The 23824-nt window shown below is 63.4% G+C and overlaps 2 protein-coding genes across 4 annotated transcripts in view; one reads left to right on the top strand and one right to left on the bottom strand.

Moving 5' to 3' along the window:
* AATK (apoptosis associated tyrosine kinase) overlaps window positions 1-10123 on the bottom strand; it is a 46656-nt gene extending 36533 nt beyond the window's left edge. The window contains exon 1 of one of the 2 annotated variants that reach the window (XM_033438707.2): window positions 9952-10123. In XM_033438707.2, coding sequence (XP_033294598.1) covers window positions 9952-10006 — 55 coding nt within the window. In that variant the 5' untranslated portion in view covers window positions 10007-10123. Of the gene's footprint in view, window positions 1-4796; window positions 4915-9951 lie in introns of those variants that run through there. The other variant, XM_049701465.1, reaches the window with a different exon arrangement.
* On the top strand, window positions 9872-22253 carry PVALEF (parvalbumin like EF-hand containing). Of its 2 annotated transcripts, XM_033439044.2 has the most exons (5): window positions 9872-10099; window positions 20010-20122; window positions 20305-20440; window positions 20780-20895; window positions 21997-22253. In XM_033439044.2, exons 1-5 carry the CDS (start codon window positions 10005-10007, stop codon window positions 22041-22043), a joined length of 507 nt encoding a protein of 168 aa, XP_033294935.2. In that variant the 5' UTR covers window positions 9872-10004; the 3' UTR covers window positions 22044-22253. The 2 variants fall into 2 exon arrangements, with proteins under 2 accessions (XP_033294935.2, XP_049557440.1); XM_049701483.1 differs by having other exon boundaries at window positions 20780-22089.
* Window positions 22254-23824: the final 1571 nt, after the last annotated feature.

Below are 23824 nucleotides of genomic sequence, written 5' to 3' on the forward strand. Positions count from 1 at the left end.
GTCCGCTCGTCCACCCTGTGCCCACCTACCACCAGGGCCCAGCACCCTTCCTGGCCCCCAACTTGTTCCCCTGTGGAAGGAGGGGAGGTCTCAGATCCCCGCCGTGGCCGAGTAGCCTCGAATACCCCCACGGGGTCACCCACCCCAAGTACAGCCAAACTGCTGTTCTGAGCGCCTGGCAGCCGCCTGCGTGCCCCCACCTCGTACCGCACCTAGTCCAGGGCCGGCCACAGGCTCTGAGGCCCTGAGGATCTGCTCCCGTGGCTCACACCGAAGCCCACGGCACCACGGTACCACATGAGGACACAGAACAGCCGGCCCAGCCCCCACTGGCCTACGGTTCCAGTGGGGGCAACCAGGCCCTTCGAGGGGCCCCGCCCAGCCCAGGCAGTGAGCCTGGCTCCGAGCGAGACAGCCACGCCCCCTGGTATTCCCAGTGCCCCAGCCGGCCTGCCTGGTGCGGATGCAGCCGACAGGGGCTCACACCCGGGGTCACCAGCAGGCCTGGGGCGGGGCCCTGGCAGGGCATCGGAGGGCATCCTGGCACCAGTGCCCCTGCCCAACAAGCCCGCCCGGCGATGCAAACAGGATCTTGCGCAGGAAGAAGCTGTGCAACCTGGGCGGGCATCTCTGAGTTACGAGGCCGAGGTGAGCGGACAGCATGAGGGGCAGAGCTCTGCGTGCCCAGGCCTCCAGGGGCCCATCATCTGTCCCTTATACTCCCACCTCCCAACCCGCAGCTGGGGCAAGTGGCAAGAGTCTGGAGCTTCCCCGGACAGAGGGCAAGTAGGAGGGGCATTCATACCCCCATGAACCATCCGGAAGGTGGACCCAGCGCTGAGGGGCCCGTGGGGTGGAGTTTCTTGGCAAATGTTTGCCCAAAGGCGCAGACATGGAAGTTCCCCTGGAGAGGAACAGAATCCTCTTGGCGGAGGAAGGGAAGCAGGTCACTGGACTGTGTGGCGCCTCCCAGGCAGGACCCAGGCCCACCCCATCCTGGAGGACCCAGGCCCATGTCCTCACTCCTCCCCCAAATCTCTGAGGTCAAGTAGAGAAATGAAAGGACGCTGGTGACTGATATCAGAGCCCTGACTGCTCGGACGCAGGGGTCGCTTGGGCCCCGGCACACCCACCTCCCCGTGGGCCTCCCAGGATGAAAGCCACAGCTGCAGGATGCCCCCATCCCAAGAGCTGGCGCTGGGTGGGGCAGTCACGGACGGCTCTCAGTCCCAGCCCGCCACCCCACCAGGCTCACCCTGACCGCCTCAGAACGCAGCTCTGGGCAGGGGTGCAGCAACCCCACCTCCGCAGCCGCCCAGGCTCCACCCCGGCAGGAGAGAGGGGCCCGAGACACGTCTCCTTGGGGAGGCTGCGCCCCACTGCCCCCACCCCAGGACCTTCCAAACCTCTTTACCTGCAGTCTGGATGTCCTAATGTACAGAGACAGGTGTGGATGCCACCTGCGGCATGGAGTACAGACGGCGTTGGGGCCGCATGGGGCCGAGGACATCACTGGGGGAAAGGGGCCGACAAGCAGGCATCCTGGACAGTCTTGCACCCCAAGGACTGAGGGGAGGGCTGGAAGGTGGAGGGCGCTGCCTCCGGGGGAGGGAAACTCAAATGTCCGGCGGCTAGGTGGCTGCAGCCATTCTGCTGGCTTAAGTGTCAACCTGAAGTGACGGACCTAGACCCGGCAAAGTCCACGGACACACAAACAAGCAGCTGGGAGGCCCCCCCCCAAGGCCTCCACGGACACACGGGTCACAGCAGCCGCCTACACAGGAGGGTTCTTTCCCCGACCCCGGACCGCAGACCCTTGGCAGGTGGCTGGACGGTCGGCGTGGTCGGAAGGGGGTGTCATCCCCCCTCCTGCCGTCCACAGGGGGTCAGGAACTACACCATCACCCAGAGCCTAAGAGGGGAGCCCGAGGGCTCTCACTGCCCAGCGGCAGGGGAGAGCCGGGGGCCTGGGCCTCCCCCCGGAGAACCAGAGAGGGGACACACTCACACACACGTCCCCACGTCCTCACACAGGTGCACTCATGTTTACACGTGTGCTCACCCACTCCCACACACACACTCCCCCCACATCCTCACCCCCACTCAGACCCCTGCACACACGCTCACACTCACACACTCCCAGCACACACATCACACCCACCCACGTGCACGCACTCTCACACCTCTCACGCCAGGAGACGTGCTGGCAGTATGGGTTTGGACACCCAGCCCGGTCCCCCTCAGGCCAGGACCAGCGCTGGGCGTAAACACAGTCGCCGTGTGTGCCCCGAGCTCAGCACCAATGAGCAACACCCCTTCTGCCGGCGTGTGACAGGCCAGCCTGGCCACCAACAGAGGCCCCTTGACTCTTTCCCAGGAGCCCCAGGACCCGCCCCAAGGCTAGTCCTGGGGCAGGGTGGGCACGCAGGATGTCCTCAGCCCTGGCCCCCCAAGCCCTGGTGGCCGAGCAGCCCAAGGCACACAGCAGGAGTGGTTGGGTGGGGGGTGGCTGGGTGAGAACAGGGAAACACGGGCACTGCAGTCCCGTCTCTCCGCTCCCGGGGCCGCTCCCACTGACACCGTCTCCCCTACACAAACGGCCTCTCATTGGCCCCCAGCCTCCGTCTGCCGGTCCCTCCACGGCTTGCACGTCCCTCGGCCCCCACTCCCTGCAGGGGCTTGAGGGTGACCCCCTCTGCCCACCCTGTTCATCTGAGGACACTTCCCTGACACCTGCTGGGCACGGGGTCGCCCCGAGGGGTACTGAGCTGGATGAATGAGTCCCTCTCACAAGCATGGGCGGGGGAGCAGCTGTGCAGAGGCCAGAGGCAGCCAGGCTCAGATCCACCCAGGAGAAAACCTACAGATGCACGGCTAGACCCAGGAAGCACTGCAGCCAGTCAGTTTCAGACAGGACTTGCAGGGCCGCCCATCACAAGAAGGAAAAATAAAGCAGAATCCGATGCACTGGCTCCCACTCCAGCACCAGCTGCTGAGGGGTGGGAGGGCAGCCCAAGCCCAGAACTTCCTGCCATCCTGGCCTCCAAGTTTCTGCCTGGAACCCAGTGCGGGCAGAGAGTGGGGTGAGGTGGGCTGGGGCAGCAGGGGCAGGGCTCAGGTCAGGTGCGGCCTCAGCCAGGGGCAGGACTGTGCAAGCCCTGGCCCCGCCCTCCCTGAGCAGGCCCCGCCCTCCCTGAGCAGGCCCCGCCCTCCCTGAGCAGGCCCCAGCCAGGGGCTCCCTCCAGGGCTGAGTGGCCCAAGAGGGAGCACGACCATCCCTCTGGGTCATTCATCCCCAGGGGCCAGAAACTGCCTCTTGAGGACGCCTGCCTCATGCCAAAAGGATTCCAGGCGGCTTCCTGGGATTAACAAGCTGGCCTACACCCCTGGTTTGCTGGTAATGCTTAACAACCGGCTCTCTGGAAGAAAGAGACGGAGGAGGTTTCTGACGTGGAGGCTTTGCAGGCTCCTGGGGCACAAATTCTCCCACCACAGCCCGTCTCAAGCCACCAACCTGATGCCACTGAGCACGGGGGTCGGGAAAGACTCGCCCCAGCGGTGCCTGCACACCCTGCCCCAGACCAGTGAGACGGCTAAGGTGTGAAAGCATCAGCCCTGATGCACACCTCTGACCTCAGTTTCAGAACATATAAATACCACCCACAGCCGGGCAGGCCTGGCTCACACGGGGAATCCCAGAAGACGACTTCAAATGGCCAACAAGCCCCCAGAAAGGCACCCAGGGCGTCAGGCAGCAGAAAAGGCGAGCCACGCTGTGGCCCTGCAGGAGCAGGGCCTCAATGCTGAGTGCTGGGCAGGGGCCTGCGTGTGGTGGCCCAGCCCTCAGCATCCACGAAAGCTGCCCCCAGACCCAGGCCCACTCCCTATGTTCCAGTGATAGAAAACGGAGGGCCCAAGGAAAGAGACACAGACACCCCTGAGCTGCACGCCTGCAGGTAGGAAATGTCCAGACAGGCGATCTCCAGAGACAGGCGATCTCCAGAGACAGGAAGCACATGAGGGGCTGCCGGTGGGTGTGCGGCTAGCACGAGGGGGACAAAAGTGTTCTGAAACAGTGGTGACGGCTGCACACTTCTGTACATACAGTAAAAAGCACTGAAGTGTACACTTGAAATGGATGAATCATACGGTACGTGAATCACATCTCAATAAAGCTGTCAGAAAAAGAGGGAAGAGACGGCGTTGGGATGCCTGGAGCTGGGCAGAAGGCAGTATCTGTCGACGGCTGGGCAGAGAACCTGCCGTTTCGCTGTCAACAAGGAGTGACCTCGGGCATGAGGCCGAGCGCGCCCAGCCAGACTCCTTCCTATGAGCATCCTGTGCGGGTGGCGTCCCCCAAAAGCGGGATTCCTTCTTCCCAGGGGGGTGCCCGGACAGCCAGGTGGGCCTCACAGCAAGTGGAGCCGAACCACCTGCCCGGGACTACAGGCAGCTCCACGCAGACAGCCACCAGCCCATTACACAGTCACCACACATCCCTCTACAAGCGACCACCTGCCATATCCCACCATGAGAGGCGACCGGGGACCCACCCCAGCCTCCAGATGCCGGCCAGCATCCTGCTGCCCCACCTCACACACCCTCTGTAGCAAGTGACCCCCAGGCTGCCCAGAACCACCCAGTGCCCTGGCCCTGCCCATTCCTGTCCTGCCACTTCCTCTGGCAGAGCCAGAGCAGGGGCTGGGGACCTCGCGAGTATGAGCCCCTGTCCGCTCATGCCCGGCCCCAGGGCTGGCAGTGGGAGAGCCCACACCCTCCCAGAAACCCCCACATACCTAGCTCTGGCGGCCGCTCCCGCGCGGCTCCAACTGCTAACTCCAGAGTCACCCTCAGCAGACCTTCCCTGACCCCAGGGCACCCTGGCCCCTGCCCCTCAGGCTGACACTGGCAGAGGAAGGCAGGGACCCGGCGGGGACGCTGCCTACTGCGACAGGCCAGACAGGCTGCCTGGGAGCTGGCTCTGGCCCGGTGTCCGCTGCCCTCATTTCCTCTGCCGGCTTCCTCTGCCGGGGGAGGGGAGGCCACGGGCCGCCTGTCCTGCTGGTGCTGGCTCCTCTGCAAGACGCAGCTGGACGCCGAGAGCGAGGCCCCAAGGTGCCCAGATGAGGGCTACTGGCCTGGGCCACGGCTGCCTTCCTATCACTGCGGTCCAGTGAACTCGCGTGTTCTGAGGCGCCTGCACACGTGTTACCTTGCTTTCCTCCTAAGACATGTCCAGGTGGGTAGGGCTGTCCCAGTTTACACAGAGGAGATGGAGGCTGGCATCAAGGCAGAGGCAGGCTCGGCCCCAGATGAGGCCCCGTGGGGCTCAGAGCCGCCCTGCAGGAGTGTCCTGGGGCAGCTATCGCAACGTGCCACAAACTGGGGCCTTAACGCACATGGAGTGTCTGACGTTCTAGAGGCCGGACGTCCTGCATGAGGGCCACACTCCCTCCAGAGGTTCCGGGGCACAGCCCTTCCTGCCTCTCCCAGCTGTTGGAGGCCCCAGGCCTTCCTTGGCTCGTGGCTGCATCAGCCCAGCTTTGCCTCCATTGTCATGTGGCATGGGACATCCTCCTCCCTCCTGAATCTCCCCCTGCTCTCTTGTAAGGACCCAGCCATGGAATTAAGCCACCTTAATCCAGGATGGCTTCATCTTAACTTATTACAGCTCCAAATGCCCTATTTACAAACAAGGTCCCATCCTGAGGATCCAGGTGGACATGAATTTGGGGGGATGCTATTCCACCCATGAGCCCTTGACCTGGGGAAGGTGCAGAACAGGGAGGAGGATGGAGAATGGGCGGACCTGCTCAAGGGCAGTGACTGCAGGTGGCCGGGTGACAGTGGGGCAGTCCTTCAGGGCCAGCCACCGAGAGGGACGGCTCCAGGCTCCTCAAGCCTCAGGCCACCGGGACCCGGTGACTCAGCCCATCAACTGAAATGAGAGCAGGGGTGAGGCTGAGGGCCAAGGGTGGGGCGGGGGTCTGGCTCCCCTCAGCCATGACCTTGACCACCCCCCGCAGGAGACCACAGCGTCCACGGCCCAGCCCAGGCTCGCACACAGGTGAAGGCATCTGTGAGCATGCGTGCATTCGTGTGTGTTCACGTGTGCGAGTGCCTGCGTGAGCCCGGGCACCGGCGCATGTAAAGCTACCCAGCGTGAGGGAGAAGCAGCCCCTTTGTGAGAAGAGCATAGGCTGGAGAATGTGCTAGAATGCAAAGAAACTGCCCAGGGGAGGACTGTGGCCTCCCTCCTGCCCTGAGCTGGCCCACACCCCCAGACTCAGCCCCAGAGCCACAGCTTCCACCCTGGGGCCAGCCTTTCTCGGGGCGCGGGGAGGGAGTAACACTCCGGCCCTTGACGCCCCTCTCCCCCCAGCCTGAGTCGATCTGGGGAGGGCCTGATGGAGGGGACGGGGGGCGGGTTGTGTCAGGCAGCATCTGCCTTCAGCTAGGCCCCGTGGGCAGCAGCCAGCGAGCGGTGGGCCACCAAGTTCAAGAACCACTGCCAGCACGTGTCCGTCAGCCAGAGAGAGGGATCCCCAGGGCTGCAAAAGCCCGTTCCTGGGGGCCTCTCAGTCCTCAAGTCCCCAAGCGCACCTGTCCCCGTGCAGGATAGATCAGGCCCAGCCGGAATGCCCTCCCTGCGCCCTGTTCCCCAGCGACACCTTCTCCCTAAGGCCCGGGCATGCCCAGCCCTGAGCCGGCACCTCGCGTACATTAACGCTGGTGAGCCGGCTCCCAGGGGGGCCAGGCGCAGGACGAGGACGCGGGCAGGCAGCAGCATGTGACCGAGAGGCTGGGGGCTGCCTTGTCTTCCACGAGCTTCCCCAAACTCCAGGTCCCGCCAAATGGTCCACGGTGACCCCTGCCCCAGGGTCAGCCTTGAGTGGTGCTCCCTGGGGACTGACCCTCACCCAGCGCTCCAGTCACCCACATGTGACCCTCAGGAGGGGACACCACAGTAATGCCCACCTACAGATTAAGAAACAGAGGCACAGAGAGGGCCATGGGATCAGGGAGGGGTTGGTCCACTACCTGCCCTACGGGGTCCTCAGAAGCTCCAGGCCCCCAGGCTCAGGACTGCAGAGCTCTGACTGAGGCCTACACCTGGCAGGCACCTGCTGAGGGCCTGGGCTGTACCCAGTCCCCCCGGGGCCGGAGAGGGTAAGAAACAAGGGCAGCTCCCTGCCTCAGACATTCCAGCAGGAGAGGCAACCCCCCGCCCCGCCCCTTAGAAGCCACACCTTCCCCCCACCAGCCAGACCCAGGTGCTCCCGATTCCCACGTGGCACCCTCATCACCCCTCAGCTCTTGGCTTCCATACCCCACCACCTGGTCTCCCCAGAGTGAGGTTTCACCTATGTGGGGCTGAGTCTCAGAGAGGTTGAGTGACTGGCCCAAGGCCACACAGTGCTGAGGTCACAGGGCTGTGACTGCCCAGAAATCCCCCAGGGTCACCCACATCCTAAGGAAGAGCTGGACCCCAGAGGAGGCAGCCCTTCCGGATGCCCACCCGTCCCGGCCCATCGCCCCAGGAGCACATGCTGGGCCTGGCCCCCTCCAGTGGCCTGCCCTGCCCTTATCTGATAGGTGGTGGTGGCCCAAGCAGGAGAGCAGTTTAAATGAGGTCCCCCAGCCCCCAGGCCTCACTCAAGCGTGTGCCTCAAACTCAGCCCCTGTCACTCTCTACATAACCGCACCATTTTCACCACCTATGTGGAGAACTGCCACAGGACCCATGACGGACAAAGAGCTGGCGGTAGGCAGCAGACCTGGCCTGGTGACACTGTGAGGACCCTCGGCCCGGGCCAGGCCCCTCTGTCCATCCCTGAGTGTTGAGTGACCACAGAAACAAACTCCGAGACAGCCACAAACACGACTGTCCCCTGCCCTCCAAGTTTGGAGGACCCCGAGCAGGGTCCCCCTTTAGACAGGAGCCAACTTCAAACAGAACCATCTCTCCCCGCTGTGAGGACGGGAGAGCCGCGCGCCACTGTGGCCTTGTCTCCACACCGCCCCCCCATAGGAGCAGCCTCTGCTCATTGAGAGTTAAGTTTTCACCAGGCGCTTAACCGCTAACAGCTTGGGGTAGGCACAGCTATCCCATTTTACAGGTGAGAAAACTGAGTCTCTGGAAGGCAAGGGTGGGCGGGGGGGACTCCAGGGGGTGGGAGCTGGGCTCTGAACACTGGGCATTTAGCAGGAGGGCAGCGGACCCCACCCCACCCCCTCCCTAATGCCCACTTGGGGGCCAGCACAGAGCCCTGCACCCCAGCCAGCAACCCATTTCCACCATCCAGGGTGGCCCCTCCCACAGTGGGGCACAGTTCTCCCCTTCACTCCACCTGCAAACAGAAGATCTCGCCTTGCCTCCTGACAACTTTTTTCCCTCATAAGTCCTTAAACTGACACATTATAATTACATTGATCACAGCTGTTTACAGGGCCACTTGCAAGAGGAGCCAAGCTCAGCTGTCTCTCTAAGATGGGGGAAGGGCCTCGTGCTGGGACACACACACAGGGCAAGTCTGGGCCCCACAAAGAGTGCAAGAGGCAGGGCGTGGGGGAGGGCGTCGCCAACCCTGGGTCAGTCCTGGCACACGCCCCGCCACACTGCCAACGGTTCCAAGGCTGGACCCTCACTCCCCAGCAGCCACACTGCATGGAGCGCTGGCTCGGAGCCAGCAGGACACGTGTCCCTAAAGGTTGTCTGGGCCTGGGACTGCTGAGCAGGGCCACCTCCAGCCCCTGCCCTCAGAGCCCAGCCAGGGCTGTCGCTGGCAGATTCTGGGCCATCCACTGGTGACTCCACGTTCTCCAAGCTCCAGGAGTCGCCTTGGGAAGTCATTTCTGAGCCAGTGACACCCACACCCTAAGCCCAGCAGAGGAACCTGCTGTCAGGTCCCCTCCCCCAAGAGCAAATGCCTTCAGATGGGGCCGAATCCAGGGGACCCTGTGCATCACTGCACGAACTGGACCCTACTCCAGGGAGGGAGACCCAGGAGAGGCCGTCACGTGCTCACCCGGCTTTGTTTTGGCTGGATTAGCCTGTGCCAGAGCCCCAGTGACATGTGGGTAGGACTCTGGGCCCTTCGGCCAAGGCTCCAGGGCAGGGGTTTATCTCCCACTCGGGCCAAGGAGGGGGGTGGTGAGGCCAGCGAAGACAGAGGGAAGAAAGCCTACACCTTCTGGTGACAGATGCGGGCCTCCAGCTGCCCCTGGTCACTCTGCCCACCACGGCCGCCCACAGCTGCCAGGAGGTCAGGCAGCCATGGGTAAACAGGCTGCCAGGGCCGCCAGCCTGGCCCCACGCCCCCTGCAGCCAGCTTGACAGCGCCACCTGGGCCTCTCCCTGCCCGGAGGGCCTGGGCATCCACTGAGGCCCATCTCTTCCGAGCCTCTGCTCAGTGGGTTCTGTCCTGTGGGTTGACCACTGCTCCCACCTCCCCATGCGGGCAACTGGGTGGCCTGGCAGGGCTCCCCAGAACCAGCTCCCAGCCTGGGGAGATGCCTCCCATGCTAAGACCGTCGATCCACGAGGGGCCATGGCCACCTGGGCCTGGGGGGGCGACATTCCCACACCTCCCGGGGGCCCTTCGTCCTGGCCACCTCCTCCTCTGGACACCTGGGGCCAACACGGGCCGTCCTGCCCGTTACCTGAGACGGAAGCTTCCACAGAGACAGGGCAGTGCCCCACTGCCCACCCCCGCTGCTGGAGGCCGCAGCCGTGCAGTGCAAGCCCCAAGGCCTGCCCGCCTCCGGGCTTCCAGGGGGTCCTGCGGGGAAAGCCGCTCCTTCTGCGGCTCCACTCAGAGTGGGGAAAGGGTTAACTTCCATGCAAAATAGGAAACCGGGGGCTCTGGAAGCATCATGTCCGCAGTTGGGCAGGTTAGGGGCAGGCGCAGCGGGCAGAGGGCTGGCAAGGGGCGCGGCCAGGGGACTCACCGGGGTCGAAGTGAGAGCTGAAGGCGAAGCTGGGGTTGAAGAAGGACGACGACATGGCCAGGGCCAGCAGCGCGTCTTGGCATCCCCCGGCGGGCGCTGCGCTCAGGACGCCCGCGGCCCGCGCCGCGCCATCACCCGGCCGCCGCAGGTGCGAGCGCGCCTTGGCCGCCGCGCCCGCCCAGCGCCCACAGCCGCAGCCGCGGGGCCGGCGGGGTGCGGGTGCGGGTGCCGGTGCGTCTGCGGGCGGCGGCGACAGACGAGGCGCCTCCCCCGGCCGGCCGCGGCGCCGCAGGGCTCCCGGGCTGGTGCAGTCCGAAAACACCGGCGGGAGCGCGCGCGCAGGGGGGGTTCTCTACACGGCTGGGGGGGCACGGAGACGCGCGGTGGGGGTACCCGAAGGCTGGGGGGGTACGGAGACGTGGGGGGGCACGAAGGCACGAGGGGACACAGGGACGCAGGATGGGAGATCCGGAGACGCGGGGGTGGCACAGAGAATGGGGGGGCGCTGGGAGGCGGAAGGTGCGGGGAGAAGGGGGCGGGGAGGGGGATACTGAGGCGCGGGTGGGAGCTCAAGAGACGTAGGATGGGAGACCCGAAGGCTCGGGGGCACGGAGGGTGGGGGAGGGGTGCTCGGAGGCGAAAAGTGCGGGGGGGGGCGGGGGGAGGGACGGAGACTCAGGGAGGGGGCACCTGGAGGCGCGGGGGTGGGCAGAGGCGTGGGGGGAGGAGCGGGAAGGCGGCGGCGCGCGCGGGGGTGGGCACGGTGGCACGCAGGAGCAATACGAAAGCGCGCGCTGGGTGGCCCGGAGGCGCGGGCCCCGGCACGCGGGGGTCGGGGCCCCGCACGCGGCCTGCACACGCCGGTTTCGGAGGCAGCTTGGGTCTGGCCCCGCGCCCTCTGGGCGGCGCCCGCGCCGGCGGGGTGGGGGGGCTATTTTTGCCCAAACCGCCCGCGCCTGTGCCACGCTGCGACAACCGTGGAGAAGGAGCGGCCGCCCCCGCCCGGGAGGGAACAGCGCCGGGCGTTTAGGGCGGACGCGGCGGCGCCGGGCACCGAGGGACCGTCCCTCCCCGCCGGCTGCGCACCCTGCCGCGCCATCTTGCGTGGATGGGGCGGCTTCAGGAGGGCAGGCGGGCTGAGCGCGCAGGGGGCTGGGAACCGTCCCCTCCCCACCCCCTAGGATAGGAGAGAGAGTTACTATGTAGCCAGGATTTGAGTTTTATGTAACTTGGGTCACTCACTCTACGTCCATCCATTCATTCTCCGGCCAGATGAGCAAAGCTGCTTGGCTGACCCAGCTGGAAGGCAGGGGGTTTGTGGGGGCAGGAGGGGCTCCTAAGGCTTTGGGGAAGAGCAAGGATCAATGGAACAGGGGTGGCCAGGGACAGAGAAAGGATGGTGACGGCCAGCCCTCAGGAGAGGATGCCAGGACACATCCTTCTTAACCTAAGATGGCCCGTCGTGTAGACAGTTCCCCCATGGGCAAAGGAAGGGGCCTCCTCTGCTTTCAGACCTTCGGGGTCCCCTGCCGTGGGTGGCCCCGACAACCTCAGGCCTGTGGAGGAGCATGGGGCATCCAGAACCTTCTTACTGGCCCTGATGTTGTGGCCACTACTCTAAACAGCTTTGCCCCAAAGGCCTTGTTGGCGAGGAAGGAGCCACAGGGGAGTGGCCAGCAGAGGGCCTTGCCTGTGAGAGGGGCTCAGATCCCAGGGGCCTGGAGGGGCAGCAGCCACAGGCACAAGGATGGCCGAGGGCTGTGATCCAGGAGTGCACAGTGTGAGGGGGCTGGATCCACAGTGGGGGGTCTCCCCTCCCCACCTAGGAGGAAAGCCCAACACTGCCCACCCCCATACCATGGGCCCTGCCTCTGCCCACCAGGAAGATGCCCCAGACACCTGGACCTCGATGCAACCGGGGGACTCCCTAGGGACAAGCAGGGAAATGACCAGTGGCCCTAAGTTGTCCCTGTCCAGATTCTCAGCGCCACCATGGCCAGCCTCAGTGACCAGGATCAGAAGACCCTCTGTGAAGACCTCCGTGACATGGGTTGACCAGTGAACACACACACAGTGCACACACATGCAGTGCACACACTGGCATACAGAAGGCCAGATCTTGGGGGCGTTAGGGTTGCAGATATCCTCCAGGGTCCAGGTGGGGCAGGAGAAGTCCACCCAGGGCTGCAGGTCCAGCACTGTTACTCCATTTGACCCGAGTGACACCTTCCCCCCGTGCACTGGGGTCCTCTGCGATTCACTGGACCCAGGAGCCCTGCTGCTCCCCTGCCGTGGTGACCGTTGAAGCAGAGGTGCCCTGAGTTCCTCCACCATTGATCTGTTCCTGAGGGCAGCGATTCCCGTGTGTGGCCGGCCACCAGCACTCACTGGCTACCACAGTGGGGGGCAGGAAGCCTGGCACTGGAATTTAGTGGGGAGGGCTTATCTGCACTCTTCCTGGGGTTGGGACAGAACTGCTGTCTTGGGACTCAGGGTCCCCTGAGTTCAAGACCTCCAGGCCAGCCACGAGCCCAACCCTCAGCTGGCGTGACAAGGCCAAACAGGACACACACACACACACACACACACACACACACACACACACACACACACACACACACACACACACACACACACACACACACACACACACACACACACACACACACACACACACACACACACACACACACACACACACACACACACACACACACACACACACACACGGTAGAAACCTGAGCTCCAGGGGCAAAGCTCCCACACGTGAACCTGGCTTGTCCAGTGCTGGGGTCAGGGTGTGCAGGGGTGAGGGCTCACAGGGGTAGACCTGCCAATCGGGGGTGACCAGTGGCCAGCCTGCCCCAGGACTCCTACAGAACTGGCTTCTGCCAATCCCGGAGTGGTACGAGATCCCTGCAGATGTGCCCCCCGCCCCACCACCTGGAGGGAGGCAAGATGCCCCAGAGCCCTCCATAGCCGGGTCAGGGGCCAGGCCCGACAGCGGTGAGGGCTGGGGTGCCCCACGTGGAGCGACCACTGCCTCAGGCATGCCTCCACCTTCAAAGGCCGGGCTGGTGGGGATGCCTCGTCTCTGCTTCTCTTCCACGGGCATGAGAGCACCCTGGGCCTGTGGCGACCGAAGCCTCGGGCAGGAGCCTCAGGAAAGACAATATGGAGTCAAGGACAAGCCAGGGGTAGTAGAGGGGGAGCACCTTCCCTAGAAGGAGCCGACCCCCAGGGAGTCTGGGCCTAGAGGATTTCCAAGAGGGCCCAAGGCCCTGGGACAGAGGGGAGAGGCCTCCCAGGTCAGGAGCAACATGGGGGCCAGACCAGGGCTCAGGTGAGGCGAGGGAGGCACCACAGGGCACCAAAAACTCAGTAATGACATCCATCGACAGATGAATGGACACACAAAATGCGGTGGATCCGTACAGGGGAACATTACCATCAGTAAAAAGGAACGAAGCGCTGACGCGCTGCAGCGGGATGAGCCTTGGAAACGTGCTTGGTGGAAAACGCAAAAGACAAACACCACAGGATTCCACTCGTGGGAAAGACCCAGGCTGTTCAAATGCACAGAGACGGAAAGTAGATGGATGCTTGTCAGAGGCCCAGAGAAGGGGAAATGGGGGTACGGGGCCTCTTTTGGGGGTGATGAAAATGGTCTGGAATTTTATAGAGGTGATGGTTGCACGACCCTGTGAATATACTTAAAAACAATGACATGTACACCCTGAAATGGTCAACTTTACAGCATGTGAATTATATCTCAATGAAGCTGTCAAAAACAAACTTGGTCTTCAAGGTAACTAATATTTTAATGCAATATCTTAAAGAATCAAAATTAATGAGAAAAATCCGTTATGAGCAACATATCGCAATTCTGAATCAAGGCAGGAGCAGAAACAGTGGTGAGCCATCTGGAGCCTGAGGCCAGAGACGCTCTGGACGGCTCACCTGTCGGCCTGGTGCCCCTTAAAGTCACAGCCCTGGTAGGCACCTGGTCAGCCTGGTGGACACAGCTGCCTCTGTGTCCCTCCAGGAACCTCCAGGCCCCAGGCCTACATCCTACCTGGGTCCTCACCCGAGGCTCAGGAAGGGGTCAGAGGGGGCGGTGGGCCGGGGGTCGGGCAGACAGCGGTAGGAGAGAGGGCCGGAAGCAGGGGGGCATGAGAGGGTCCCAGGAAGGGGCTGTTGAGTGTCCTGGGGCGGCCATAACAAATGACCACACACTGGGGGCTTCAAACGACAGAAATAGATTCTCTCACAGTCTGGAGGCTGGAAGTCTAAAACTGAGGTGTCAGCAGGACCGGGCTCCCTCCAAAGGTCTAAGGGAGGACCCTCCCTGCCTCTTCCAGCTCCTGGCGGCCCCAGGTGTTCCTTGGCCCATGGCCATATCATTGCAACCTCTGCCTCTGTCCCTCCGTCGCCACATGGCCTTTCCCTCTTCTCTGTGTCTCTCTTCTTATAAGGAACCAGTCACTGGATTAGGGCCCATCCTAATCTAGTGTGACCTCGTCTTAAGGGTCACATCGGCAAAGACCCTATTTCCAAACAAGCTCCCATTCAAGGTACTGGGATTAGGACATGGACATATCTTTTGTGGTAAAGGACACAGGGGCAGGACCATGGGGATGGCCAGCACCTCTTGAATCCTTCCTGTAATAACCCGCATCAGCCCCGGATTCAGCCCACAAACCCACATGCTGGGCACCAAAGTGCAGGGCCCCAGGGACCCCCCTACCTGCCGGGATCTCACCCCCCAGCGGGCTCCCCCAGCCCACCCCTTTCTGCTGCACGGGGATGTGGTCCCGGCCTGGGATGGAGGCAGGGAAACAGATGTCCCCTGTTGTAATCACGCTTCCCCACCCCCACTTCTGTGTGCACAGGAGGGGTGCCAAGGGGAAATACTGTCCCCCACCCGAACTTGCCCGCAGATAGGCCCCAACCTCAGGCGAACCTCTCCCCCACAAGCCCACCCACCACAGCTGTGCTCTGCAAAGTGGGGGTGAGAGGGGTTCCAGCATTTGCCAAAGAGACCTCAGAGCAGGTGCACCCGCCAAGGGTGCCCAGCCTCCCCAGGAACGGGAAGATGCTGCCTGGCGTTCTGAGCCAGCCAGGGGGAGACGCCACGCTCTGAGGAGGCTGTGGCTTGAAAGAGCTTTGTCCTTATATAAAAACGGCTCCCTGGAAAAGAAGAGCTAATTCCTCTTAGGTGTCTAGTACTCACGTCATGGGGCAGGGCTGGGCTGCGGGTCTCTGCAGGGGTTTCCAGTCTGCAGCAGGAGGGCCGAGAGCCCACCAGCCCCCCTCCCGCGAAGTTGTTCCAGGCAGGCCGGGGCGGGGGGCAGTGCCAGCCCCTTGAGGGCCCGAGAGACCAGAGTGTCCCAAGGGGACAGAGCCTGCCGTGCCTGGGCACAGGGGAAAACGGTATCTCCAGAGCTGTGAGCTGGTCCCCGTGGCCCCCTCCAGGCCAGCTCAGCCCAGAGGGGGGCCGGTAAGCTAGGGCCAGGGCTTCAGGAGAGGAGGGGCGGCCCAACTCTGAACCGAAATGAAACGGGAGGGACTGCCCAGGGGACTGGCCATCTGTCAGCTCCGGGCAGGTGCTGGTCCAGGAGCCCGCCCACCCGCTCCCCAGCCCTCACTTCATGGCCTGGGCAGGGGTGGGCACGGATAGGGCCTTCTGGAAGGTGCCGGCGGAGGGGGTGCTCAGATAACATAAGCCATTTTAATGTGCACAACTCCGTAGCGTTTAGCGCATTCACGATATTGTGCAGCCGTCACCTCTATCTAGTTCCAGAACATTCTCATGACTTCAAAATAAACCCTGTACCCATTAAACAGTAACTCCCCATTCCCCCAGCCCCACGGCAAACACCAATCTGCTTTCTGTCTCTATGGATTTGCTTCTCCTGGACATTTGATACCAACGGCATCACAGAATATGTGGCCTTTTGTGACTGCCTTTTTTCACTCATTGTGGGGCTGTCAGGGCTCATTCGTGTTGGAGAGCGTCGGTGCCTTGCTCCTTTCATGCGGATAACATTCAACTCTATGGACAGACGTGTTGAGAGATGTCCCTGCTGCCTGCTGGGGACCAGAGTGCAGTGCAGGTGTGGGTGTGCAGGGGGCGCGGGGCACCCAGCCTCGGCTGGAAATCTGTAGGGTAACCCTTTTGAAGAGGAACGTGGCAGGACCATGGAAACTTCCATCATTCATCCTGGTCCTCCCACTCTGGTCTCCCACAGTGTCTCTGATGACAAAAGCACTGGGACCTGGGACTTCCCTGGTGGTCCAGTGGTTAAGACCCTGCACTCCCACTGCAGGGGGCGTGGGTTTGATCCCTGGTCGGGGAAGTAAGATTTCACATACCGCGTGGCATGGCCAAAAAGAAAGAAAGAAAGGAAAGCACTGGGACCTGCTCCGGGTCCAGCAGCAGGTGGTCAGTCAAGGAACTTACTAGAACATCCTCAGCCTGCTGGCCTAACACACAGCTGTCTTACGTCATGGCAGACTGCGGCGACACATGATAAACTTTTGTGCAGAGAAAGCAGATCTCAGAGCTATAGGAGCGCCATGTAAAATGACGGGGGCAGAAACCCCCGCAGGGGACAGCTGGTGACGGAGGGCTGGAAAGAGGCTGCACAGACGTCTGCACCGTCAGGGGCACCACTCTGTAAAATACTGAGGCCGAGAAAGTGAATGGACAGTGAGCCGTTCCCCTCCAGGTGGGCCACGGCCGGGGGGGCTCTTGGCGATGTGTCCCTCTCTGGTCCCCCGTCCTCACCCTGGTGACTGCCCTGTGAGGGTCCTTCCCAGAGACAGAGACCAGCCCCGCCCGGGGTCACACAGCCCTGCTCCCTGTGCCTGCAGGAGTCATCCTGCCTGACGGAGACCTCCCTCTCCTCCCCTCGCCATGACAGCCAGCCCTGGCATGGCTCCCAGCCCACCACAGTGACCCAGGGACAAAGGACAGCTGCCCAGCCTGACTTCTCGTCAGAGGAGGCCCAGTCGTCCAGTCTTCTGCTGCCATCTCGGACACGCTGGCAGCCTGTACCCCCTGGGCCATCTCCTGGACCGCCACCCCCTCTCACCCCCACGAGGCCAGCAGGCAGGGTGGGACCTCTTGCGACAGATAGCAAGTCTACTCACTCGGCAATGTCATCACTCTCCCTACCCCCACCCCAGGCTCGGGGAGGCCAGGCGCTGCTAATGGTCAGTCTGCCCAGCCTGGTGTGGACGTGCCAAGTGCCAACGAGCCCCTGGGGGCGGCCAGTGCCAGGCTGGAGTACCCAGGTAGGACAGCTGCAGCCCCAAGATGTAAACAGGCCGAGCGGCTGCAGGTATAAAGGCTGGAGCCCCCACAGCCTCTCAGCAGCCCCAGCCTGACCCGCCTTCCCAGAGCCCTCGAAGAAAGCCAGGCGAAGGTGAGCCCTGCCCAGGGAGCGGTGGTGTGGGCACCCAGCCGGGCCAGAGCTGCCCGAGCTGCATGGCAGGGGCTTGGGCCTCATCTTTCGCTGGACAAGGGGAGGCCCTGGGTGCTGAGGGACCCCCAGGGAGGTCTAGGAGAGGAAGAAAAAGAGGAGGAAGGAGACGGGCAGCCCCAAGGTAACTGGGTCTGCAGGGGTGGGCACGTGTGCACGCATGTGCCTAGGCAGGCCTCTGAGAGCATGGCTGCAAGCTGGGGTCACTAGGGGGAGGCTGAGACCACCTCACAGGGCTCCCAGTGCTGAGTGGGGGAAGGGCCTGGCAGAACAGAGGCTCCAAGGCCCCCAGACCCACCAACTCTGGCAGGCATGCTGAGCCAGCTCTGGGCCCACGTGCCCAGCCCCTGTCCCAGTGGGGCCCCAAGGCCTCCATCACCCCTTCCCACCGCCCTCCAGCCCATGAGGCCTTTTTCTCACTGAGCATCTGAAGTTGGTGATTCAGTCTCAGGTGCTAGACGCAGACCACAGCCCCCAGGAGGGCCACATGGGCGGTCCAGAGTGGTCTGGGGACAGGGGAGGGCCCTGCCAGCCTTGGAAGGGGCACAGAGAACGCAGCAATACTGGGCATACGTGGGGGTCTGCGGGGGGGCGGAGCCAGGCCTTAAAGCTATGACCAGCTTTGGCTATGGAAGGCAGTGAGGGGGGAGGAGAGGAAGGAAGGCCTTTTCAGGGGGAAGGGCGAAGAGGGCAGGGCCCTTCCAGGCGCTGGGGGCACCCCAGGAGGTGCCAGGCAGCCCCCTCCCCACCCCCCCTCCCCGCTTCCTGCCCTGACTAGGTGTGCCAAGTGAGACTCCATCCCAGGCCCTGGACCAGATGCTATAAATACACCAACCACGGCCTGAGGCCCAGGCCCTGCCTCTCCTGCTGTCTCCAGCTCTGATCTCAGGCTCCCCTGCCTTCGTGGGGGGTGGGGGTGGGGGGATGCCCCAGAGAGCAACTGGGTGGGAGCAGGGTGGTAAACAGCCCAGCACAGGGCGCCCACAGCGCTCTGCAGTCAGGATGTCAACCCCAGGCTTGGCCAGACCTGGCCTGGAATTTGGCCCCGTCCCTCTTCCATAAAGAGGGTGACATTGGCCCTGGGCAAGGCCCCGAGTGGCAGGCAAGGAATCCCTTCCCTCCAGAATGGACCCCATGATTCCAGGGTATAGAGGGGAATCACGGTCTCACCATGGGATGCAGGGTAGTGGGGTCTGTTCTGGGCCTCCAAGGCCTGGGCCTGCCCTTGATCCCAGCTGACCACCCCCACCCCACCTCCCGGACTGGCTGCAGGGACTTGCCATTACGGGTGACACACACCACAGGATCCAAAACCCTTTCCCCACCATCTCCTTCCCTCGTGGCTCCTTGCATGACCCTGTGAAGGGGCAGGGCAGGGCGGGCAGGGGTCTCTCCATTTCACAGATGAGAAGCCTGAGGTCCAGTGCAGCTGGGAGGCACGCCCGGGTCAGGAAGCAGGACACAGCCCTGGGCAGGATCCAGCCCTCCCTGCCCCTCCGCTGTAGCTTGAGTTGCAACCTTTGACCCGTGGCTTCTCCACTGGGAGGAAGGAGCCGCCTCCGGCCACTGCCCGGCTGGCTTATGCCCCGCAGGTCACCGAGCTGCCTCCCCTGGCGGCGGGAGTAGGTTCCAGAAGGCTCACCACCCCGTGAACTTCAGAAAAGGCCAACGAGCCTCTGAAATAGCTGCTCTGCCACAAGACCCAGAACCCAACCCGCCCTGGGGACAGCAACCCGAGAGCTCCGCAGGTCACAAGGCACTGGGTGGGGGCACGGGACAGCCCGGTCCCTGTGCCCAGACCCCACCTGCCCAGCTGGAATCCCGGCCTGCCTCAGTGGCTCCTGCCTGAACCCCCAAGAAGGGGGGACACTGCCGTGGGCGCCTCCTCAGGGCAGATGCACAGCGGGCCGCCCTCCTGAGCGCCTAGGAAGGGGGTGGGGCCATCCTGCTGGAGCGGGTCTGGGCCTTGCTCAGTCCAGGGCCGGCTCAAGGCTGGCCTGCGCGCAGCATGCCTCCCAGCTGGCGGCTAGTGCCCAGCCAGGATGACCAAGGCCCGCCGGTCTGGGGTGCGGGAGAGAGAGACTAAGGCCCTGGGCCCTGAGTCCCGGCAGGAGGAGGTGGTGCTTCAGGTAACCAGGAAGGCTTCCCAGAGGGGGTGGCTTTGAGGTGAGCCTGGAAGGACAGAGGAGATTACCCAGCAGCACTGAGGGGTCAGACAACGCCTCCTCCACCTCTTCCGAGCAGAGTGAAGGACCTCGTGTCTATCACTTATCATCTCAAAGTCTCAGTCTCTCTGTGAAGTGGGGTAACACCTCAGGGTGGCCAGCTACCAAGAGGCAGGGCTCAAATGCATCCTTCTCAGGGCCTGGGCACGAAGGCCTCTGCAAGGCCAGGGCCCCAGGGTGCTGAGAAAGCTGGCCCTTCCAGCCGCCCTCTGCAGCCAGAGGCCCGCCTGGGTCTGGGTGCCTGGGGTCCCCACTCTAGGGCCAGGAGCTGGCACCAGGCAGGGTCCAGGCAGAGCACCCTTTCCTGCCCAGCACACCCGCTGAGCCAGCTCCCTGTCCCCTGCAGGGCCAGGATGGACGAGGACTTCTCCTCCCAGATGAAGAAGATGGCCTTGGCCATGGGCACATCCCTGTCGGACAAGGACATAGACCTGCTGCCCACCGACATGAGGCACCATGGTACAGCCCGCCCCCGCCCGCCCTGGGCCAGCCCCACTGTGGACGCAGGAGCCCCCCCAGGCTGGGGGAGGGCACAGGACCCGGCAGCCTCCACCGCAGGGCAGGAGTCCCCCTCTGGGCTCAGGCCCTGGCAGTCCAGCCCCGAGGCGGATGGCCCTAGTGACACGCCCGGTCATCCCCAGGCTCCTTCAACTACATCAAGTTCTTCGAGTACATGCAGAAGTTCCCGGCCTCGGGGCAGCAGGAGAGTGTCATCCGCAAGGCCTTCCAGACCCTGGACAAGGACAAGAGCGGCTTCATCGAGTGGAATGAGATCAGGTAACAGCCAATGGCCGGGGACAGGATGTCCTGAGCCCTGGGCCCCCTCCCTGGTGGTGGCTGGGGATGAGGGGGTACTGAGCTCTGGGCCCCCTCCCCGACCTACAGCTACCACGCTCACCCCAGAAAACCTGGTACCCCCACTGGGCTCCAGCAGGCCTTGTGGGAGATGGGGCCAGGCTAGAAACAGGGGCACAGCACTGGGCCTAGGCCCAGAGACCCCGCTCCAGCTGGGCCTCAGTTTCCCCAGCTGTAAAGAGGGGAGCAGGTACCTTGTATACCATTGGGCACCAGCCAGATGCCCCCTCAGCCCTGACCCAAGCCCACCCCCGGCCCCAGGTACATCCTGCACATCATCCCCAGCAGCGGGCCCACCACCCCACTGACGGACGAGGAGGCTGAGGCCGTGATCCAAGCAGCTGACACGGATGGGGACGGGAGGATTGACTTTGAAGGTGGGGCAGCAGAGATGAGAGGGGCAGGGATACCTCTCAGGACCTTCCTGCCCCCCACTGCCCGTCACTCGCACTCAGTTTGCTCCATGTCCAGAGCCTGTCTCTGTGCAGGGCTGACCAGGCTCCCCACTGCCAGGCAGGGACCCCATCCCCCAAAGCTTACAGCCACCTGTGGTGGTCACCATCGTCCCCGTTCACAGATGGAGAGGCTGAGTCTCCGGGATGCTGAGGGGGCTCGGGCATTTCACCAGGCCCAGGGGAGCTGCTGCAGGTTTCTGAGCAGGGGAGAGGTGGCCCAAGCCGGCTTTGGGGAAGGTCAAGGGGGCAGATTAGATGGGGGGTTTCCGAGATGGGGAGGAAGGTTTGAGGCAGAGACCAGGGCCTGAGGAGCTGCAGAGGTGGACGCAGGTGGAAGGAGGTCAGGTAGGCCAACAGCTGTGTGTGAGTTGAGCGGGCGGGAGGGGGGTGCCCAGGAGGAAAGGCATTTGTGGGGCAGGCCTTCCCTGAGTCTCCCCATGGCTGCCCTGGGGTCTGCATCATCCTGCTGCCCACCCACCCAGATGCTGACCCGAAGCCTGGAGGATGGCCCTGGGAACAGGCAAGCACAGGCTCAGAGCCCCAGACAGACTGGGGAGCTGTCCTCACCCCCCAGGCCTCCACTTGCTGCCCGCAAATACCAGCAAACCTTGACTTGTGGGGTGGTCGCAAGACTTAAAAGAGGGGCAGCCAGGCCAAGGGGTCTGTTTAGGATGCAGCCCCCCAGCCTCTCTGTGCCTCAGTTTCCCCACTGAAGGCATGATGACCACAGGAGCACCAGCTCAGACTCTGAGGGGAACTGCTGAGGGTTGATCGTAAGACCCAGGGTGGGTGAGCTCCCCACCGCCAAGCTGGCAGGGCACAGGGCACACGACAACGGTGTGGGGCACTCGGGCAGCCAAGTTCCGGTCCTTCCTGCTCCCTACCCAGGACTCAGGAGGGCAGGATGCAGGGCCCCCCTGGACCGCGAGGTGCCCCGTCATAAAGGAGGCTTCCCGCTGGGCCTGCAGGGCTTGGTGGGGCACGAGCCAGGGGGTTATTTACTAGAAATGTCTCCTGTTCTAGAATTTTCTGAATTGATCAAAAAGGAGAACATTGCAAAGAAGAAGTAGCACCACGTCCAGCCCCGGCCGGCTGAGCATCCCCCAAGGGGCACCGTGGGTTTCGCGAGTGCCCCATGGAGGCCATGGGAGCGGACGCAGCTTGAGCCAGGAAAATGGAAGAAAAACAGCATTAAATGAACCGCAGCCCATGTGTCTGTTGGGTGTTGCAGCGTCAGCTGGGCCAGGGGCAGGGGCAGGGTCATGGGTCTCTGGGCGACAGGTGGCGGGCAGGGTGGCATGGGGGGTGCAGGAGGGAAGATGGAAGACCGGGTGGCGGGTGTGTCCAGCCTCCTCTGCCCCTTCTTGTTCCTGCCTCACTGGGGGCACCCTCAGAGGGCAGTCCCCCCTCCAGCCCCGGCACCTCCTGGATCTGCCCTCCCAGCGTGGTGCTCTCTGGGCCCAGACCCCCCACCCCCCACACACACCCAGCCCCGGCCTCCACTGGGCTCTGCGCAGGCTGCTCACCAGGCTGGGTCTTAGGCCGCTTGGAGTCCACAGCGCAGGGACAGCTTCAGCCCCAGGGTGCCTCTGAGGGGTCCTGGCACCAGCCCTGCACCCTGCACTCCGGGCTGGACGTGTCCAGGGCTCAGATCTCTGCCGATATCTCCTCGCCTCCTCCCGGTCTTTGAGAACCCTCCCTCTTTTTTTTTTTTTTTTTTTTTTTTTTTTTGCGGTACGCGGGCCTCTCACTGTTGTGGCCTCTCCCGCTGCAGAGCACAGGCTCCGGACGCGCAGGCTCAGCGGCCATGGCTCACAGGCCCAGCCGCTCTGCGGCACATGGGATCTTCCCGGACTGGGGCACGAACCCGTGTCCCCTGCGTCGGCAGGCGGACTCTCAACCACTGCGCCACCAGGGAAGCCCCCACCTCCCTCTCTTTGAGGCCTCCTCCCCTTCTCCCCAAGCTCATCCTCCTGTAGGAGTCCTCCCCCACCCCACCCGCCTGCCCCAGCCTCTGCACCAGCCACACTCGCCCACCCGGTGGGCTCCCTTCTTGTGCTTTAAGCACCTCTCTCCTGTACTCCAGACCCCTGTGGCCATTCTGGCTGCCTGACACCCCGTTTCATGTGATGGAGGCGTCTCAAGCGTAACGTGCCCAAGGCTGAGCTCCCGTCTTCCTCCCACAGCCCCACCCTCGGTCTTCCCATCTGTTAGCTGCGTCGTTCCTCTGCTGCTCAGGCCGGGAGCTCTGTGGTCACCATGCAGAGGGTGTGGATGTGCTTCCCACTCCATCCTGGGGACTGGTAGCCGGGAGAGCACTAGGCCCCCATCTCAGCCCCCTGCATCCACGTGCGTGTGATGGGTTCCCTCCTCCAGCTGCCACGGGACTCCAGACTCTCTAGGATGGAGGGGCCAAAGGTGGCTGGATCACCCCAGGGTGAAGGCACTGCTCTCAGGAGCCCCCAGGCTGGGCTATTGCAGGAGCAGCAGCCTGCGAGCCAAGCTCACACACCATCCTCGGCTCCTCTCCCTTTCACACCCACCTGCAAGGTAATCCCACTAGCTCTGCCCTCAAAACGCATCCAGAGCCCCATTCCCCCACCATCTGGGCCACCACCAGCTCTTGCCCAGATGACCACCTTGGCCCCCAGACTGGCCTCCCTGCCTCTACCTTCCAACAGTGGGTTCTCAATATAACGGCCAGAGACGTCCTTTTAAAATACAAGTCAGACCCGTGGCTTCACTCGGAACTTTCCAGAGGCTCCCCTCTCATGCAGAAGAGCCAAGTCCTTGGGATACCCACATGCTCCCTGACTTTAGACCCTCCCACCCTCACTGCAGCCACACTGGC

This window comes from Orcinus orca, chromosome 19, assembly GCF_937001465.1.
Source record: "Orcinus orca chromosome 19, mOrcOrc1.1, whole genome shotgun sequence".
NCBI classification, from domain to species: domain Eukaryota; kingdom Metazoa; phylum Chordata; class Mammalia; order Artiodactyla; family Delphinidae; genus Orcinus; species Orcinus orca.

Bases quoted from the DNA above. Each gene is read 5' to 3' on its own strand.
- PVALEF (XM_049701483.1), top strand. From the start codon at position 10,005: ATGGCCAGGGCCAGCAGCGCGTCTTGGCATCCCCCGGCGGGCGCTGCG. The intron at 10,100-20,009 runs GTGCGAGCGCGC...TGTCCCCTGCAG, and splicing joins CCATCACCCGGCCGCCGCAG to GGCCAGGATGGACGAGGACT. The intron at 20,123-20,304 runs GTACAGCCCGCC...GGTCATCCCCAG, and splicing joins CACCGACATGAGGCACCATG to GCTCCTTCAACTACATCAAG.